Source organism: Phoenix dactylifera, chromosome 16 (assembly GCF_051530095.1).
Source record: "Phoenix dactylifera cultivar Ajwa chromosome 16, Ajwa_hap1_PhDact_Kaust_v1.1, whole genome shotgun sequence".
Lineage (NCBI taxonomy): Eukaryota > Viridiplantae > Streptophyta > Magnoliopsida > Arecales > Arecaceae > Phoenix > Phoenix dactylifera.
This window is the reverse complement of record NC_143205.1, coordinates 10,281,315-10,301,608: the sequence shown is the minus strand read 5'-3', so window position 1 is coordinate 10,301,608 and position 20,294 is coordinate 10,281,315. Positions and strand designations below refer to the sequence as shown.

The window sequence follows — 20,294 nt, the reverse complement described above, 5'->3', positions numbered from 1 at the left end:
GAAGAAGGGACCATTAGCTGAGGAGAAGTCCCTTGGTGGGGAATTGGGATTGGTCACGAAGTTGGTACGTGCATTCTCGCCACGCAGTGCCCGGGCAGCCTCATCATAGGCCCTCGCAGCCTCCTCAGGGGTGTCGAAGGTCCCGAGCCAGAGCCGTAAGCGCTGAGAGGAGTCCTTTATCTCTGCAACCCATCTCCCTGAGGGCCGCTGCCGGACTCCGACGAAGCGGCGGCCGTTGCTTGACTTGGGTGGCTGTTTTGGGGTGGTGGCCTTGGGGCTCTCAGTTCCTGCCATGGCTGCGAGTTGAAAGGTGACTTTGAGAAGGTTGGTGGGGTTATGGAGATGGGAAGTATGGAATGATACATTGGCACTCCTACCATTCACCATCATATATACCGGGATGACTCCAAGAGGGGAGGGAAGGCATATGCTACGTTCTCATTATTCTTTGATCTCTTTGTCGTATCCTTGGTTCTTTTATTCCCATTCTCTTGCTCGGAGCTATTTGCAGCTTGTCTTCTTGTTATTGAGGTGGACGTGCTAGTTTAGTTTAGTTTAAGCTCATCATGGCCATTTGGTTGGTGCTGGGTTTTTTATTGAGTTTGTTACTCTCACTGTGAGTTCGGCTAGACAAGACGGCATTCTTATTATAGTTAGATATCGTGTTGTTAATAACAGTAACTGGAAAGTAAGGATTAGGTGTTATCGAAGGAGACACAAATTACAGAGATAGATGGGAGATATATTAAGGGAGTAAGAATAAACTTTGCCGAGAGGAAACAAGAAGATACATCTATATATATCTATAGCTTATATATATATATATATTCTATACTATATAACCTATATTATATAATCTATTTAATTATAACCTTAACCTATATAAAATTTTCTTTTCATTTTTATAAAAGTGGTATATCCGCCCTCATCTTATATATACGGATTCAAAGGGAGCAATAATTACGATATACCACGCCAGCTGACTAATTTTTGAGCGACTTATTTGAGTTGCTCAGACATTATCTTTTATTTTTTTTATAATTATAGTAGAGTAATGTTATGGCAACTAAAAAATATCGTTCGAAAAATTCACTCAGCGGTCTTGCACTATTGACAATACTTTATTAATATATAGCACACTTCGTGGTGCCAATTCAAAATTGAGCGATGAGAGCAAAAAATTATACCCTGCACCAGGTGCACCATATCAGCAGAAGTGCACCATGCCAATGAAATTTCACGATATGACTAGACAAACCATGTATTTCCTGCTGCCTTTCTCATTGGGCGGATTGAGGGAATTGACTGCGGACTCACGATTGATCCAAATAAGGAAGTGGATGTTGGTGACCTTCTTGGAATTGAGGGAGGTGTCATTGAGGGGGAGCTCGAAGGAGAAGAGGGAGATGAGGGGGCGGATGACGTTCTTGCGAGCGAACTCCTCCTAGACGATAGGGTTGTGGGCGGTCATCCGGGGGACAAGGTAGGCTTGAACGTATATTGGGTTATTAGTAAGGACTTGGACCATGACATGGACGATGAGGTTCACGATGATGAGGGAGATGAGCATGCGGTCGGCGGAGAGATTAGTGAGGGCAACGATGATGCCAATCTGGGCATCGAGGGAGGCGACACCATTGTGGAGGAGGGCGAGTAGCAACAGGACACCGCCCTCCTCGATGATGATCTTCTTGTTGCAGCTGCTATTAAGTGCGAGGTTGGCAAGGGAGGTCATAGCTTCGGTATGGTCGGAGAGGTGGGTGACTATCTGGACAGTAGCGACACAGGACCAGATGATGAATCAGTGTCATTATCACGAAACCTAGGAGTGGATTTGGTTGGTGGTGGCAATGGAGGAAACTCTATTGAGGGTGGGAGAGGGCCAATAGATTTTCTATACTAGCAAAAGTCACCCAACTCTCCTCCTTTTAACTTATGCCGGCATGGATTGCTTGGCTACGTGGCAAAATTTATTAGCGTGGCGCATTTGGTGTAGGTATAATTTTTCGATGAGAATAAAGCACACCAGTTAAGTGTCTTTTGGAGATATAGTTTGGAGTTATAAAATATTTTCAATTATAATTTTTATCAACTAATCAGTAATGCATTTTAAACTTTAAAGAGTTTCCATTGGAGCTTGTTGGGACCCACCACTCTTGGCTAATCCAGAATTTTTGATGGATAAGCTAGGATATAGTCCTTATTTTTGTTACACTTTCATAACAAAAAATATTTTTATGGCAGGTAGCAATGTTTAAACTTAGAAGAAATGAACCATTGCAATAGCAAAATACATGGACCAACCTTTTCTTCCTTGTCCTATTGTTTATTCAAAAGAAATTTATAATGGTTGAGACTTGTCCATTCCTCTCCATAATTTATTAATCTATTTTCTCATCTTTCCTATTTTTAGAATATCCACAAATCACCCGGTTTTGCAACCTAAAACCAGGCATCCAATCCGACTGGGTGGGATAAAATTTCCTTTTTCCTAAACAAACAAAAATAATCTCATTTGTTGTGTTTGGCCTTCACCAAAACCTTATAAATCTGCAATTTTCTCAATCATGTCAAGGTTCAAGTCTGTTTAGGGCGAGATGAATTTTCATTTTCCTTCTTTCAAGCAACAAAATGATCTTGTTGTGTAGTTGTAGACCTTCACCATTATCATTATTTCACTAGCATATAACCGATGCAATATGCAAGATATGATTTTTTATCTTATTTCCAACTAATCTTGAAATGCTATATAGTAATGTAACAAATTATAATAAATAGAATATTTCAATACTCAAAATTTTATTGCATATTAAGCAATAAACTTTAAAAATGGTCAAGACAACTCCCATCATTAATTTCCGCATCTTTAATATAGATGTCCACATCTCAAATGGAGAACTCTATATATATTGAGCCTCTATGCAGAAATTCTTATAATTATACTAGATCTCCATAATGTGTAGGGTACTTTTTTTTAAACTATTTTTTAAATACAATGTAATAATGTAACAATTTATAATAAATAAAAAGTTTCGAAAGTCAATTCTTTTTTGCATATTAAGAAGTAAATTTTAATTATGGCTTATCAAAAACTTTTGTTATTAATATTGGCATCCACATAATGCAAAACTCTTCACAAATTGAACCTCTGTGTAGAAACTCTCGCTATTAATATTGGTGTCATTGATACAAGCGTTCGAATTGTGAATGAAGAACTCTGTATAATTTAAGCCATATTAAGCAATAAATTCTACTAATGGCTGAGTAAAAACTTCTATTATTAGTACTGGTGTCTCCATCTCGAACGGAAAACGTTGCACAAAAACAACCATACAGAAACTTTAGTCATTAATACCAATCTCATGTGATGCATGAGGTACAGTCTTTTTCTCCTTTTTTTTTTAACTATTTTAGAAATACAATATAACAATGCAATTGTAATAAATAAAAGGGTTTAATAATTGAATTTCTATTGTACATTCTATAATAAACTTTAATGATGGAAAAATACATTAATGCCAGCATCCTTAATATTTGTTGCAATTTAAACAATGAACTTTATTGATAACCTAGCACACTAATAACAGTGTCCACATAATGAATAGAGAACTTTATACAAGTGAGTCTTCATTTTAGATATATAATAGATAACACATTGTAGTCAGGCTTCCAATCTGATTGGAGAGCACAATTTTCTTTTTCCATTTTTTAAAATAATAAAAATTCTATTATTTAATTGTAATGAACCTTATTGGACATATTATTTGATAACTCATTCTATCTAGCCAAGATTTTGGTGCGGCTATGATGGTGTTTTTTTTTCTAAGCATCAAGTTTAGTCCACGGATTCCGTTATGGCATTAATTCATTATAAGATATCCCCATCAAAATTATTATTAATTGTTATAATGCTTAGAATTAATCATTGTTATTTGTCTCAAAACATATCTATCAAATTTCTTAATATTACAATTATTAGCATTCAATGATATCATAATACTAATAATCGGTAGTAATAAAAAAAAAATAATGCTGTATAGTGGATAAAATAATTGTTTTTATTAGAGCAAGATCTTTCTAAAGAAAATTGGATGCACAAAATTTTGAAAAAAATAGTACTTTATCCAAATATGATACAAGTGCAATTAAGAGCTCTATAAGATTAATGTTAGTGAATGTTTCAAGGAAAATAATTGCTCTACCATATCTTGCCCTTAAATGGAGTATAATGCCCTTCATTAGCCATTACAAAGGAAAATTAGATAATCACAATAAATCTATTTATATATAACAGCTGCTTATATAGATGCCCGTTGATTTCTAGAACTAAAGTACCAACATTTTGCTTTTTTCATGTGTTTTTTTTTTTTCAAACATCTGAGACAATGTTGTTTAAAGAAATTGGTCTCTATTTTGTGTCTTAGAGAAGTAAGGTTAATAATTTCAATTTATTGGTGGCAAATTAACATTTGCCTAACCATTATGCTACAGCTTAGTCAATAATAATTCATATGAATCAATAATTAATTAAAATATTATGACTTTTCTCGATCGACAAATGTCTTAAGAGCTTGAGAATCTGCTTTTTACCAGATCATCAAATCTCAATTATTGTTAGTAATACAATTTGTATTATTAGGAATTTGGATGGTCTATATAGCTCTATTACTATATTACTTGAGAATACAGTTTGTATTATTGAAATTTGAGAATACAGAATATTGAGTACAAGCAGTATTGTTTGTTCTGACGCGTAGCTTTCCATTCTATTGAATCCAAGCATATAACCATATATTATAAATACTTTCAACCCTCTATATGTATCCAAAATATCATTTTCATCACTTCCTTCTAAAATATTATGATGATGAAGAATGCAATGGTATGCGAACTTAGAGTAAGTTCGTTTTCCTTTTTTTAAAGGTGCGCACTTTACTCTAACTACGCTTACGAGCAAGGTCCAACGAATATTGTAATGTTTGAGCAATTTCAAAGGTCTCTCATCATGTCGAGCATGATAGTAATGAAAATTTAATAAACAAATATCATCTGATATTTCTCCATTAGAACAGGGATTCGGATACAGGGGAGGACGAAGGCTATTTGGCAGCCTTTCGTCTTCAAGAATGTGTCGGATCTCTGCGTCTGATGTGGTAGAATAGGGCATCTCGAGCCGGCGTGTGGGTTTGGGGTTTCGGCTCCGACCGGCGCGATTTCATCTGGGGAGGTGGGCTCCGGCCTGATCTACGGCCCGTGGCTGGTGACATCCCGCGCCCGACAGCCACGGGAGAACGGTCTGCCGGAGCGGGGGAAGGTGACCGTGTTTCCTACTGGGTCCCCCTTTCCTCGACCCACTCCGCCGCTTCCCCTGTCCAGCTCTCCGGTGTCCCCGCCGGATCTAGAGGGCTGGCAAAAGCCTTCTAAGGTGGCCCGCCGACAGTCCCCGCCGGTGGCGGCGGACCTGGCACCCGGTGGGCAAGAGGGGAGCTCCCGAGTTGATTCGGCCGACGACTCGATCGTGGGACGGTTTGACTCGGTGCTCTCGGCGATCGGGATTGGGCTGCCGGGGACTCGGGCCGGCCTGTCAGATCAGGTCGGGCCGAGCTTTGGGTCGATGGGCCAGCCCGGGGTTTAGCCCAAGAAGAGGCTCAGGAACCTTGGGCTTTTACTGGATGTGGGCCGTTCTCTAGGCCGGGGTCGGGCGGGCCACAGGGGCGGCCTAGCCGGGCCAGCGACCCACGGGGCACGTGTGCTCCGCGTGGTTTACGCGGTGAACCGCGCGTCGGGTTCCCAGGCCCGTCGCGCGGAGGTCCGTGCGTGGCCCAGCGTGGCTGGGTCTCGCGCGTATGATCGCGGTAAGGCCCCTGTGGGCGGGGGTCTGCCACTGTTCACGGCCTAAACGGGCCTTATGGGGCCTGACATAGGGCCTGTGGCCCAGGTTGCGGGGCCCAGTGATGGTGGGTTCCACTTTGGGGCCCAGGCCTCCGGGGTGGATCCGTCGTCTGTGAGCCCCACTACTCTAGGCTCTCTAGAGGTGGATATGGGGCAGGGAGATGGTGCCTCTGGTGGGCCAGATCCAGGTGATATGACTAGGACGAGTGAGGTTCCTGTCTGCGTTGACTGCCCTATGAGTGACTCTTTGGTGGGGCGGGATACGCTTGCACTGGTGGAGCCGGGGGTAGGTGACTCGAGTGGTCATGAGGGGGCTACTCGCACGACCGTGGATCACTCGATTGTCGTTCAACGGGTGAAGGCGGCTGTGCTGCGAGTCATGTCCGGGACCAGTATGGATGAGGGTCAGCAGGTTGACCCTGATCACGAGGTGGTGATGGACCCTATGGCCCAGAGGGTTGATGTGCCTGTGGCCGACCTCTCGGACTTTTTTCCATAAGGATTCTTGCGTGGAACTATAGGGGGGCGGCAAAGCCGGCCTTCATGTCATCCTTTAGGCGGTTGGTCCAGATCCATAGTCCGGAGATCTACCTACTCTATGAAACACGACTATCCGGTAGAGGACTCAGTCGTGTTTTACGGCGGTTAGAGGTTGACTGGGAGTCGTATGCAGTAGATTCCCGGGGTTGTTGGGGGGCATTGTGGCTCTGTGGAAGCGGGGTGTGGCTACGGTTGACGTATTCCACAACTGCTCCCAACAGGTCATCATGATCATCTCGGAACCTAATGCTGCATCGTGGGTCTTGTGCGGAGTGTATGCTAGTATAAACCATCGGACTAGGAGGGTTCTATGGGACGAGCTCACCCACTTAATTGCTCAGGGACTTTCGTCTGCGATGGTGGGTGACTTCAATTGCATCTTGGAGGAGTGTGAGAAACGAGGAGGCAGGGCCTTCACTGACTCTGTGGATAGGAGGGAGTTCCGCGATTTTCTCTCGCGGAACGGCCTAGTAGATCTGGGTTTCTCCGGTCCGCGTCTCACTTGGTGTAACAACCAATCCGAACAAGCTAGGGTGTGGGAGCGACTGGATAGGGTTGTTGCTTCCACTGACTGGCTCATCAGATTCCCATCCTATAGGGTTAGTCATCTTTCTCGGATTGCTTCGGATCATTGTCCTTTGCTGTTTTCGACGGTATCAGGTTCGAGTCACCAGAGCCCATTTCGTTTCGAGAAAGTCTGGCTATCCTTCCCTCAATCCTGGGACATTGTCCGGGGAGCTTGGGGCCTGCCGGTCCGTGGCGACACCATGCAGAGGGTTTCACGAAAACTGGAGTTGACCAAGCGACGGCTACGTCGCTGGAACCGGGAGGTCGTAGGTGATATTTTTAGGAAGCTGGAAGATGTGGAGGCTGCGATTGCTGACCTCCAAAGTAGGGAAGATCAGGTGGGCGGGCTTCCCGAGGCTGATATGGTGAGCCTCTGGGGACTTCTCGCCACCCACCACTCGATGCTGCGTCAACATGAGATCTTCTGGAGATAAAAATCCAGAATTCAGTGGGTCAGAGAGGGTGACCGGAACACTAGGTTCTTTCACCGATCGACGGTTATTAGGAGGCAGAGGAACACTATTCATTCCTTGTGGGATGAGCGAGGTCACTGGGTGGAGGATGACTCGGCGATCAGCCACATCCTACTCGAGTTCTTTCGCTCCCGTTGGACGGAGGATAGTGGGTCGGACGTCGCCGGCCTGCTCCCGAGAGCTGAATCCCAAATCGGGGTGGCTGAGAATGCACTGTTGGTTCGACCAGTGACGGAGGGGGAGGTGCGAGAGGCTGTCTGGGCTCTGGGTGAGGACAGGGCTCCGAGCCCAGATGCCTTCCCCCCTTTCTTTTTCCGGAGATACTGGAGTATCGTCCGGATCGTAGTGGTAGAAGCGGTCTTGTGTTTCTTTAGTCGGTCAGGTATGCCTGACGACTGGAAGGCCACATTTGCCACGCTAATACCTAAGCGAGCGGACGCGTCCGAGCCGAGCCATTTTAGACCGATCAGTTTGTGCACTACTTTATACAAAGTTGTGGCAAGAATACTGATGGATCGTATGAAGCCCTTTCTCTCCGGCATTATTTGTCAAGAGCAAGGTGCTTTTGTTGGAGGTAGGAGTATTTCCGATAACGTTATGGTGGCCCAAGAGATGATGTGGGATCTTCGACGGGCCCCAAAGCGACGGAGCCTGATGGCTATTAAGCTGGATATGGAACGAGCTTACGATAGAATCAGGTGAAGCTTTCTTAGGCTAGCTTTGGAGAGTCTGGGTTTCCATGAGACCTGGATTGGTTGGGTTATGGGGTGTGTCCGGAGTCCGTGGTTTTCCATCTTGATCAACGGCTCTCCGTCCCCACTCTTTTGTTCTACGATGGGGCTTCGGCAGGGATGCCCGCTATCTCCGTACCTGTTCATCATCTGTTCTGATGTCTTGTCTCGATCATTGCGGGCTGCGTGTGCTGCCGGAGAGTTGGAGGCTTACGTCCCAACTCTAGGGGCCCAGCCGATTTCACATTTACTTTTTGCCGATGACTGGCTCCTCCTGATGCGTGCCCGCGTAGCAGACGCCCAGGCTATTAGGTGGGCTTTGGCCGCCTATTGCTATGCATCCGGTCAGAGAGTGAATGCCCAGAAATCCTCCATCTCCTTTAGCCCGAGTTCGCCACCCGGGGTTCGACATGAGATTCGGAGGATTCTGGAGATGCCTGAGCAGGACGGGACCTGGACATACCTGGGTGTTCCGATCACAGGTAGGAGACTGCGTGTATCTGAGTGCTCCGAGATGGTGCAACAGGTCCAGAGTAGGCTAGAGGGCTGGCGAGCAGCGTCTCTATCTATGATGGGTAGAGTTTTGCTGATTAGATCTGTTTTGGGCTCTATGCCTATCTATCTCATGACCAACACGGTGGTACCAAGGTCAACCCTACTGAAGATCGAGCGATTGATTCGGGGCTTCTTATGGGGCTCGCTTGGTGGGGGCCGTGGGGTGCACCTGGTGGCATGGGAGAGTATTTGCCTCCCTCTCAGGGAGGGTGGCCTTGGGGTGTTGTCTCTCCTGGAGAGACGAGAGCTGCTCCTCCCGGCATGCTTCCCGCCTCATCCTGGAGCGGCAGGGTTTCTAGAGCCGGATCATGACTGCCCGCTATGGGGGGGTAGGCCTGGAGGGTGGGGTTCGAGGAGGGCGGAGATGTTCCTTTTTATGGCGTGAGATAGCGAGATACGTGCCCATGGTGTCGGATCACACCCGATGGCTGATAGGCGATGGCCGCAGCATCGATGTGACCAGGGACCCATGGGTTGATGGCCTCCCCTTGTGCCGTTGGCCGACTACTGTTAGTGTCGAGGCTGGGGAGGGTTTACAGATCTGTGATCTTATGACCCTCGGGGAGGCCGGCTGGGACGAGATTCGATTAGCCCGTTTCTTCGGGGAGCATCTGGCGGAGCGGGTTCGCTTCCTCCCTCTACCACAGAGCGGTGGACCAGATGTACGAGTGTGGAGTTCCTCGACCAGTCCCAGAGTCAGGATGGGCGTCCTTTCCCGCATTCTTAGGCGGGAGTACGAGCCGGGTCCTAATTGTGCCTGGATCTGGCGATTGGGCCTCCTCCCGAGGGTTGCGTTGTTCCTTTGGAAGGTGGTCTGGGACCGTCTTCCAACGAGAGCAGTACTTGGCGAACGAGGATTGAAGATCCCCCTGGAGAGTGGGGTTTGCGGTGTGGCCGAGACGGTCGACCATGCCTTGTTTCGGTGCTCATGGGCGAGGGACACCTGGCGTCTAACAGGGGTTCCGCAGCCGGTGTGGAGCTGTAGAGACCAGTTCTTACAGGCCATGCGCCAGGGCTCGGAGTCCCCGGTGCTTCGTCAGGAGGTGACTCGAGTGAGCTGTACTGCCTACCAGATCTGGTTGGCCAGGAACGCCCGTATATTCGGTGAACGATGTATGTCGCCGAGATTTGTGGTCGAGAGTGCCTGTAGTCAGGCGGCAGAGATGTGTCACACCTGCACCACCGGAGGGATCTTGACAGCTCGGGACATCTGGGGCTCCCACCCTGCTTCGGCAGTATCCCATACGGTGTTTTTCACCTGGGAGCCCCCACCCCCGAGTTTCCTCAAGGTCAACTTTAATGGGTCAGTCCTGGATGGTGGCACGAGGGGAGGTGCGGGTTTCGTCATTCGGGACCCTTTCACTAGGGTTGTGGCCGTTGGTGGCAGTCATTTATTTGACACCTCGATTCCGAGCGCGGAGCTGAGAGCTGCCTGGGCGGGCCTTCGACATGCCTGGTGCGTGTTACAAGCTAGGACTATCATCCTAGAGGGTGATTCAGCCACCGTTATCAGTTGGATCCGAGAGGGTCCTAGGGTTGACGTCAGTGACCACCCATTGCTTCATGACATATGGACTATGGCGAGGGATGGATGGGCATTTCAGGCTAAGCATATCTACCGTGAAGCCAATGGTGCTGCGGATTGGGTGGCTGCATATGTAGCTCGCCATTCCGGAGACACCTTGTGGACTGGAGATGGGGAGCTGCCTTTGGCACTCCAAGGTATCCTATTTTTTGACTTTATTGGGTGTATCCGTACCCGTCAGGTATGATCCACCCGTATTAGCAAAAAAAAAAAAAAAGCAGTCATATGATAACAATAGTTACAGCCTTTTAACATTTTTATGTTTATTTAACTAAAATAATATATTCAAAATCAGATCTCTACGCCATCTAGTACTATAAATGTTTATCCAATGAAAGGATGATTTAAGCAAATAACTTCTCTAAAAAAATTGAATAAAAAATCATTCATTCAAAAAGAATAATAATTAATTATTTTTTAAATGGGAAAAACGGCCTGCATAACAGTAATAATTTTTTTTGCAAGATACTTTCAGTCAAAGATCTGGACAAATAGTGGTAACTAAGAAAAAAAGATAAGTACAGCTATTATTCAAGCATAACGGCACTGATCTTTCTGAGGACCGCTAAGTTATTTTATGATTGTAGGACCCCAACATTAATCAACAAGTCTGTTTTCTTGTGATTGAATCATTGTTGGTCTATGAAAGCTCCCTCTATGTTCATTTGATTAAGACTAGCTCGGTGGCCAAAGGCTTCAGCGGGGAGAGTGATTGATGGAGGAGGAGAAGGCGAAACTGGAAGCAAGGGGCCAACGGGCCGCCTGTGCTTGTCTGCTTGCTAAAGTGCGGAATTCATACGGACTTGACCCCATGAAAACTCTCTCTCCTCTTTTGCTGGCTTGTTTATCTGCTGATACTTTGTCATGGAAGTTGATGGGAGAATTGAAAAATACCATCAGCTATATAATTGCATGAGTTCTGTTGTGTAGTAGAATTAATTAATAATTTAGGAGAGTGACATGGTAGGAAGCTGACAGCATAAGGGTGGTTCGTGATGGAGAGAATAGGAATGGAAATTTATAATGGAATGAATGATTGGAAGCAGGCAGTTCTACTTGACTGCAGCCAAAAGTATGAGTATTAGCTCTTTCTGCAAGCCATGCAGAAAGATTATGGCAAGGATTCCACCTACGTACTCAAGCCAGAAGAAGGAACTTTAAAAACACAGGATTCTTTCCAAGCTCAAAAGTCCAAAACTTGTGAGCTCCGTACCCAGCCTTTCTTGCTCTTTTTGGGAGTATAGAGTTTGGGAAGCAGTTAAGATTACCAACACAATTTATTGGGGATGGCTATATAAATAAATCTATCTCATCTTATAAGTTTAAGTTTTTGGGACAAGTGGTGATTTTAACGTGGGCACCTTAGAAACCTTATAGTGTGATTGCCCTATTTTTCTGGGGATCAAGAGTAAGTAAAGTGGATGGGAGTAAACTTAATGATCCAAGAGGATGCTAAACGTTTAAGCTCTTTTGGGAAACTAATCGCCAGACCTTATAACATTTCCTTTGTATCTTTAGCTTTCACAAGAAAAATTGTGAACTTTAGATCAGAAGCACTCATCAGCTTGTTCCTAATTTCTTCCATATTTTTGATAGTTCTGGTATGTTGGTTTATATATATGTTGGTTTATATACACTTGGAGAGTCGTTTAATCCATCGAAGTTTAATTTGGTAGTGATTTGCTAGCCCTGAAGGGGTATTATGAAGACCTGAAATTGTGGATTCGAGGCTTATATATTACAAAGGAGAGTGATGGTATTGTATTTAGGGACTTTTGTATATACATCCTTCAGAAAGTACTAGCAGTATTATATTTAGAGACTTTTGTATATCATTATGTGGCATTGTGAAATGTGCCACTTAATGCAGCAAAATGATAGGTGAAAGTCAGTTGAATGATTTTTTTTTTTTTTGAGTTAAATTCTTGAATTCTAATAGCATTGCTCTTTTGCCTTCCATTAACCAAAAAGTGGCCTTAATTGTGAAACTTGCATGCCTGCACATGTCTTCTCTTCATAATTCTGAAACTTGCATGCATGATTATTAGGCGTAGTAGCCATAATGTGATTAGGCATTACCATCAATGTAGAGTTTGTTGAAAAATAATTCTCCATTTATTTGATAACTAGAGTTCGGCATGTGAGGTGCACGAGATTAGGGATGGGAAGGAGCTCTAAGGAGAGCTGCTTGCACCGCTCATACAATCATAATCTTCATGTTAAACAATTTTATCAAGATAATGTGCAAAGAATATATATTTTGGGAATCAAAATGGAAATGTGAATGGTGGAGCCTCACCAACAAAGGGATCGGAAATGGCGAGGTTTTCTTTTAATGAGAAAAATAGATGGATTAGGCTTCTAAGAAATAAAATTTAAGCTTTGTTCCAACAATTGGAAATTTGAAACCTTTTAATTTTCTACCTATAAAAAGGCCAGAATGAGTTTAACCAATAAACTATTTTCAAAAAATTAAGAAAGTTAATTTATGAGATCTTTCTGACATTTTCTTTGTTTACATAGTTAGGTAGCTTATGTTATTCTTCTATGGTTAAAATTCTATATTCTGTATCCAACATCAAATAGTAGTTTAACTCAACAAATTCTAACATAAAATACAGGTAAGAATATCGAAGTTCTGAACCACAAAGTATAAGGATACCACCATAAGAGGGACGGAAAAGACATGTACAGGAGTAGAGTAGTAGTTTAGAGAAACTAGTAAGGAAAAATGCTGAGGAAGATGAGAGGAAAGAATATGAAACATGGATGGTAGGCTTTGGCACTTCTTCGAACTAAAGGAGAGGAAATGAATAGTAAAATAAGATGAGAGAAAAGAAGTATATTTAAAATAGGTGTTTTATTTGTTAGAAATTTAGCCTTTGAAAGAACATATTAGTTTTCCAAATTGCATATTAGCCTTTGAAAGAACATAATCTATTATATATGTGTTTATCGCCTAGTTAATCACTGCTTGAGCAAATATTTGTAAAATATTTCTGTTTCCATCGAGATTGCTGCTGTTGGTAAATTGCACGAGCATGATATCGGCGTCGGATAACCAAAAAAAATATAAGAAAAAGGGATAGTAGCATGGGTCCTGATGTTTTGACCTTCTAAGACTTTCCCTACTCTAATATCACCTGCCTAAAAGGAGAGATATGGTGTCGCTGAAGCAATGAGTCTACACTACCACTAAGAAGAAATTAGAATTGAACTAGGCAAATAAGAGAAAGGAATTTAAAGAATAAAAGCAACGATAGATTAAGAATAAAGTAGTAAAGAAAAAGATAAAGAGTACTTGTTTGATTAGTAAGAGGTGTTAGCTTTAGATGTATAATGGGTTGACAAACTTCAGCTTTGATACCACTATGTTAGGGGCAGCAAAAGTATGAAAGTTCTAATATCATTCTAATTGATATAGTGAGAGAGAGAAGGAGATGGTAGATGGAGTATAACACTATTATTTTTTTCATGCTATTAATTCTTCTTACTTACAAGATGAACTATCACATAGATTTATAGAGTTACATAATGACTCATGAAATATACTAGAGCATCCAAGAGACAATTATTGATACATACATAGAACTTGATAAGACACCCCTTGGGAACATTAAAAATACATCAAGAATGCTAGCATTAATTTGTTCATAGACTCTAGGAGACACCATGTAGAAGCTAAATTCATGCATGATAGGATGACATAATCATGAATGAAAAAGAGAGTAGGTAGCTTGGGATATCCATGACCTAGAAATTATGGGACATGATTGTATCTTTCGTGTATTGAAAGAAGAATTCACCTTTCTTCACATGAATCCACTATTGGATTGCACAATAGTTGCATCGAGATCTGTGCAGGTAGTTAAATGGAAAGGTTCGGATTGTTTTGAGATCTCTGCAAAGCGCGATCTAATGGATGATGTCATAAAAGAAGATCAATCATTCTTTCATGCAACAAATACAACCCAAACTCATAGATGAACTCTTCCAGATGCCCTTCAACAATAGAAAATTTGCTCCTTTACCCAAACATCGCCTGATTCAAACTCGAGGGTTGATCAAGTATGCTAGACTCCTTATCTTACATGGTGTTGATTTCCTCGAGAATCCTCCTCTCTTCTTTACTGCTATTGCCTCGAACCATAATCATGATCAAGCAGCCCTCCATTCACCATGGTGCGACCAATTTGTAATCAAACAGACTCAAAGTCGCACTTAGAGCCAAAGCTATGCAAGCAAAGTATACTCCAATAAACCCAATAAAACTGGCAATGCCTGTTGCAGGATGGCTAAATCCTAGAGTTCCTACCATCCCCCAAAAAGGGAGAAAATTCTGGAGTTACACTTGTTCAATAAAATTTTCTATTGATGCCCCAATTTTCTATGTCAACCTAGGTAACCTTCCAAAACAGTTTTGGCATCAGAATCTTTTGAATTGGATATGGTCTAATAATTCTTTATTCAGTTGCCACCAATTACTGTTAAGCTACAGTCCAAAGCTTGGAATCTTCTTCCTCCCCATACAGAGAATAGAAGGGTTCTCTGATTAAGGTTGGATATTTTCAGGCAGTCCCAGAAGCAAAAGAAGGCAGGGAAGTTTTCAGGGCTGAAGGCAGTTGGTCCCCACCATTCATATAGCGACGCTTGAGGTAGTATCATTCTAAGAAGAAGAAAACCAGATGCCAAGTGTTCCTCTATTCTCCTCTCTCTCTTTCTTTCTCTCTCTCCCTCCCTCCCTCCCCTGTCATCATTCCTTGCCATCCCTCAAAGCTATTCCCAAATCCCAAATGGGCATTCACTATCCAATTCCCAATTCCCGTTTCCACTTGAAATCCGTCCTTGGTGGTGGTGGCGGCGGCGGCGGTGAGAATTGTCACTGATAAGAAGAGTCGGAGAGAGATAAAAGAAAGAAAAGGTGGCAGCATGCTGAGCTCCGGCATGAACTTGGTGACGACGGTCATCGGGTTTGGAATGAGCTTAACTTTCATCGTCTTCATCTGCGTCCGCCTCATCTGCAGCCGAATTCGCTCCCTAGGTTCTCAGGCTGCTGCATTCGATGTCGACCTGCGCTCGGATGTCGGTTTTCTTGCTCAACTGTTTAATTTCTTTTCTAGTGTTAGTATAGCTTGTTACTATAAGTAGAATTCTAGTTTTAGTATAGCTTCTGATCGAATTTGTAGGGAATTAAGTAAATTCAGTACATATGCTTTGGTGATCGGAGGAATGATCGGCGTATTGAGGCAGAGGAGGGCTTATCCTCAGAGACAAGGTACATTATCTCAGTACCCAACTCTGTACCGGTGCCATGAGTGTACAGACCTGGTTCGATGTACCAAGTATTGCTACGCATTCCGTATCATGTACTAATACTAAATCAATACGGTATAGTACGTTCTGTATCATATACCGATACCAAACTGGTACGGTACAGTGTCTATACTGCATATAGTTGCGGTATAGTATGTTGTACCATGCTCAGAGATATCGGAACTCTTGGTTGTCAAGTAGAGCTAGGGGGTAGCAATTCCGAGAAATAAGTGGATGAGTGCTAGGTTGTGGACTTAGGCTGATAGGATATAGATTGGTGATGGATGTGAACTTCTGTAATGAAATTGTGTGAAATCTTAAACCCACAAATAGTGCTTAAGTAAAATATGTTCTACTGATATTCTTCTTAATGAAAAGGAGACTGAGAAGATGCGAAACAGTTTTGCATTACCGGTCATATTGTAAGTTTGTGAGATATGTCAAACAATGGTCTTCTCTTTAGCCAATTGGTAAAACATGTGTTTTCTTAAAATCAAGGTGCTCTGTGATCTACTCTTCTCTTATACTACTTTAAAGTTATCTTTTTGCATGTAGGAGCTCGACAATCTTTATCGAGGAAACTACAAGAATTAAAACTTTTTATACAACTAGTTCAAGTGGGTTTTTAACTTTGCTTTCTCAGGCTCTGACATCCAACATGCAACTGAAAGTCCTTGACATGAGTAGTGAAATGAATGTGCAGAGAGTTTCTACGTGTATCTTTAATAAAATAATTCAGTTGAATACCAGATTGTGATGCCACTTGATAAGCGTTTTTTGGTGAACTGATACCCATGGATGCGACAAGGGTCTTTGATAAAATGAAACAAATGAAACACATTAGCTTTCAATATGATGGAACAAGTGAGTTTTGTCATTTGCAGTGAAATTGCATTTGGTTTGCCAAACTAAAATAAGTTGATGGAATTGATGACAGATTGGTGCTTTGTGCTCTTACAGAACTTTGGTACTTTTTTGAGAGAGAGCATTCATTTTTATAATTATTTTGTATAGCTAATTACAAGGGCACTTCTCTAGATCATGACCGCATGGTTCTTTTGAGTTTCCTTTCTTGACGTATATTAAGCTGAGATGATAATTTGGAGATGTTTGTTATGTGTGCAGAGGAGTGGTGGCGAATGCCCACTAAAATGTTTAATGGTAGGAATTATAATGTGGCTATGAATTTGCTTGCTAAGCAAGACTGTTAGTCTGAGAGCAATAACCTTTAATATGTATTCTATAGGACTGCTTCATTTACATCCTAGTTTAGTTTTCATCAGAGCAAACCTTTAACTGTTTGTAGAATTACTCTTCCCTGGGCTGAATTATTACACTGTATACTTCATTGTGAGTTCAAAAGTGAAATCTTCCTTTTCTTTTTTGATTGTAAAAAGAAAATAGTAGAAACTGCATGCATGTACTAATAGTAACTCTGTCAGTCTATTTGTAAAGTTTTACATCTACATTTCTTAATTGTAGAACTTGCACATTTTGCCAACAGCCTGAGAATTCAATCAGTGGCCTTGAGCCTGTTGTGGTAGCTGCAATCCCCACGATTAAGTATAACAGAGATACCTTTCATTCAGGAGAAGATGCCCTGTAAGTTTGCTTCTCTAATGTAGATTTCAGCCCTTTGGATATTCTTCTTTGATCATTATGTCTTCCTGTTTGATCTGAGCAACTGCACTGTAATTTAATGCTGTGGTACATGCTGGGTGCTGGGGAATGGTATTTTTTTCATGTTTAGGTTTGCTTATTAGAGCTTGAGTAAAACAAAGTAAGTATTCCCCCATTTTCATATATTTCTATTGATTTCTTTTTCTGAGAAAAATATTACTATCAATTTCAATCACTGCAAAGTTTGGTAATGTGTTGAAGAATTCTTAGCTGAATATCTACTTCTTGTCAGACCTTAATGAAGAATGTAGTTGATATGCATAGCACTTCTTGTTTGATGTTTTGAGTTCCCAAATTCAAGTGGCTTTTCCTTTCTCCCTTTCCCATTCATGAATTATTTCTATTGGGTTTAGGTTGCTAACACTTTCAGTACTTTCAAGATGTCTAAGTTGACAGCAGAAAACAGATATTTGAGACCTCTTGCAATTTTTATCTGCACACAAGGTAGGATGATGAAATATATTCTCTTAGACTATATTAGTTTCAACTTGGCTTAATGCATGAATGGCTTTTCATTTAAAAGACATTCGCCAATGCATGATGGAAGGCCTCAGAGAGATATGCTAGGTGGAGTACTTTGCTCAAAGTAACACCTTGGTAACTCTGGAAAGCTAAAAGCTTGCAGTTGTTGGTTATCCACAGCTTCGTAGCTGGCGATCATTGGAAAGGCCAAAAGAAACATAGTATCCTAGATGTTTTGGGGCCCTTGTTCTTCAAAGCAATGCTGAGTCTGCGAAGGTGAATCAGAATCAATTAGATTGTTGTCTTAACCCCTTGTCAGACAACCAATGGTCCACAAAAACAAGCCAGTTCCATTGCCTCTATACTTCTCTCCACTGATCACATATATATCCTTTACTCCATGCTAGCTTCTTCTGGAAGCCTAGCTCAGCATGATGTGGACAGGGATCTTTATCAATGTTACACTTACTGGTTTAAGCTTTACTACTCTTTGTTATATCTGTCTAATTTGTCACCCTATTTGTTTAATCTCTATCCATGATTGTCGCAATGTTGTTCGTCGTTGTTTTTCCCTTTTAAAGATCAGCGTAATTTTGACACTTTGCATTCGACAGGTGTACGATATGTTTAGGAGAATACCAAGAGAAAGAAATTCTGCGGATCATGCCAACTTGTGGCCATAACTTTCATCTCTCTTGCATAGATGTATGGCTGCAGAAACAATCGACGTGTCCAATTTGCCGATTATCATTAAATGATTTGATCGAGGCAAAAGATGTTGCATTCCAAGCAGTAAACAGGCATGAGGTTGCTAATGATCATACCAACCAATGGGTATTGCCCAGTCATCAGCTTTTAGGAGGTAGCAGGAATAGCCAAGATTTATGAGAACCTGCATCAGTAGTTGTTGGATTTGCACATGGAGAAGAGCTGTAAGCTTGAAGATAGTTGAAGCAACAGCCATGAAGGACAATTTGTGAAGATCTTGCATTTAAGGATTCCTTCTTATTCGTTTGGTATCCATCGTCTAAGCTTGTGGCTAATGAGAGTCATGCAGGTTCATTAAATCATTGCTCTAGGGAGAATGTTGTGAAAATTGGTATTTAGGTGAGATGTCATATTGGAAATGATGCTTAAAGTCTCCTGAATTCCTTTCAATAGGAAATATTTAACTAGACCATATGCTGCGTAGTTTGAAAAATTGACATATTTGTAAATTTTTTAGTGTTACCTCATTAACTTGATCATTGTCGCAGTTTTTTCAGGTTGATAGTTTGCACCCGTTGCTCAACAAAGTTTGCATCTTTGCTATATTTCGAGATCGCTTATTCATTTCATAATTAAACTAGGCATAGCGACTACTTCAGCCCCGTACTGAGAGGAACTCATGTATACTTAAAAAAACATAGAGTGGGTTACTTTTTATTTCTTTTGTTTGGTTTTGGAGATAATATTAGGGACAAGATAAGCAACGAGCGCAAGTCTGGTATGATTATCAAAATTAAATTGAGTCAAAAGTGAAGTGGATGACCTCTTATCCTTTTTCTTTTTAAAGTCATTTTGGAATAAGTTATAGACTATAGGGTAATCACAGAATTATGTAAAGCTCTATCATTTTAACACTGGTGATTTAGACAATTAGGCTCCATTTTCTTGTCAAAGAAATGAAAAATAAGAAGAATAAACAAATAAGAAAAATAAAATAACCAAAATTAGGAATTTCTTCTTTCCTCGTATAATTGAACAATTGCATAGAATTTTGTAGAAAGTGGTCAGGTTACATGTATATTTTTTTATCCACTTGTTATCTTCTCTTAAAATTGTTGATTTAATCTTGAAAGTATAAGTTAATAGAAAAATAGTTTATAACGTATATCAGGCTTAACACCTCTCTCCCTGCAACTTCAATAAAGGGAGCAAAATTCTCTCAAATTCGGTGCTAAGTAGTGTAAATAGATAGTTGATTATTGGAAAGTAGAATGTTATCGATATCCACTTTGTTACTCACATCTGATGTAGCAAAGGAAGGACTGATGCAAGTCGCAAGGCTAGGTATTGTCTCATGAGGGTAGGGTTTATTGCTCCAAGGTTCGAAGTACTTATATCCTATCCCATCACCTGGTTGTGTGGTATCTTTCAAAAACCCCAGTGTCGCAGGTTTCAAGTTCGCATCACTCGTCTAAATAATCTACTTGTAGCATAAATATTTTGTTTGTCTAAGGTATCATGAGTCTGTTACATAGACGATATCCACTATAGTGTTTGTGAGTTTTAATCTTTTGCTCTCTAATAGTAGTGTGTCAACTTGGAACTTGGATGTGGAATCCTATAATTCTTCCAACTTCTTACTTTATCCGACCGAAGGCACCTTCCAATCCTTTCATATCCTCTTTGTGGTTGGTAAAAGTTCTTTTGTCTGAAGTACAAGATATCATCCTGGATAATTTTTCTGATAGTTTTTGAGTCATGTCGTCTGGAGCCCAAGGCTGTCCAATG

At 41.8% G+C, this 20,294-nt stretch overlaps 2 protein-coding genes across 2 annotated transcripts; both read left to right on the top strand.

Moving 5' to 3' along the window:
* Nucleotides 1-9,162: 9,162 nt before the first annotated feature.
* LOC148699730 (uncharacterized) lies at nt 9,163-11,059 on the top strand. The gene is made up of 2 exons (XM_088712899.2): nt 9,163-9,993; nt 10,931-11,059. The coding sequence occupies exons 1-2, from the start codon at nt 9,163-9,165 to the stop codon at nt 11,057-11,059; spliced, it is 960 nt and encodes a 319-aa protein (XP_088569025.2).
* A 3,988-nt stretch (nt 11,060-15,047) lies between these two features.
* LOC103720886 (RING-H2 finger protein ATL39-like) lies at nt 15,048-19,030 on the top strand. Its single transcript, XM_008810841.6, has 3 exons — nt 15,048-15,425; nt 17,161-17,258; nt 18,413-19,030. The coding sequence occupies exons 1-3, from the start codon at nt 15,273-15,275 to the stop codon at nt 18,684-18,686; spliced, it is 525 nt and encodes a 174-aa protein (XP_008809063.1). The 5' UTR covers nt 15,048-15,272; the 3' UTR covers nt 18,687-19,030.
* The last annotated feature ends 1,264 nt before the right edge of the window (nt 19,031-20,294 follow it).

Bases quoted from the DNA above. Each gene is read 5' to 3' on its own strand.
- LOC148699730 (XM_088712899.2), top strand. From the start codon at position 9,163: ATGGTGTCGGATCACACCCGATGGCTGATAGGCGATGGCCGCAGCATC. The intron at 9,994-10,930 runs GTATCCCATACG...TTATGATTGTAG, and splicing joins GCTCCCACCCTGCTTCGGCA to GACCCCAACATTAATCAACA.
- LOC103720886 (XM_008810841.6), top strand. From the start codon at position 15,273: ATGCTGAGCTCCGGCATGAACTTGGTGACGACGGTCATCGGGTTTGGA. The intron at 15,426-17,160 runs GTCGGTTTTCTT...TTTTGCCAACAG, and splicing joins ATGTCGACCTGCGCTCGGAT to CCTGAGAATTCAATCAGTGG. The intron at 17,259-18,412 runs GTAAGTTTGCTT...TGCATTCGACAG, and splicing joins CATTCAGGAGAAGATGCCCT to GTGTACGATATGTTTAGGAG.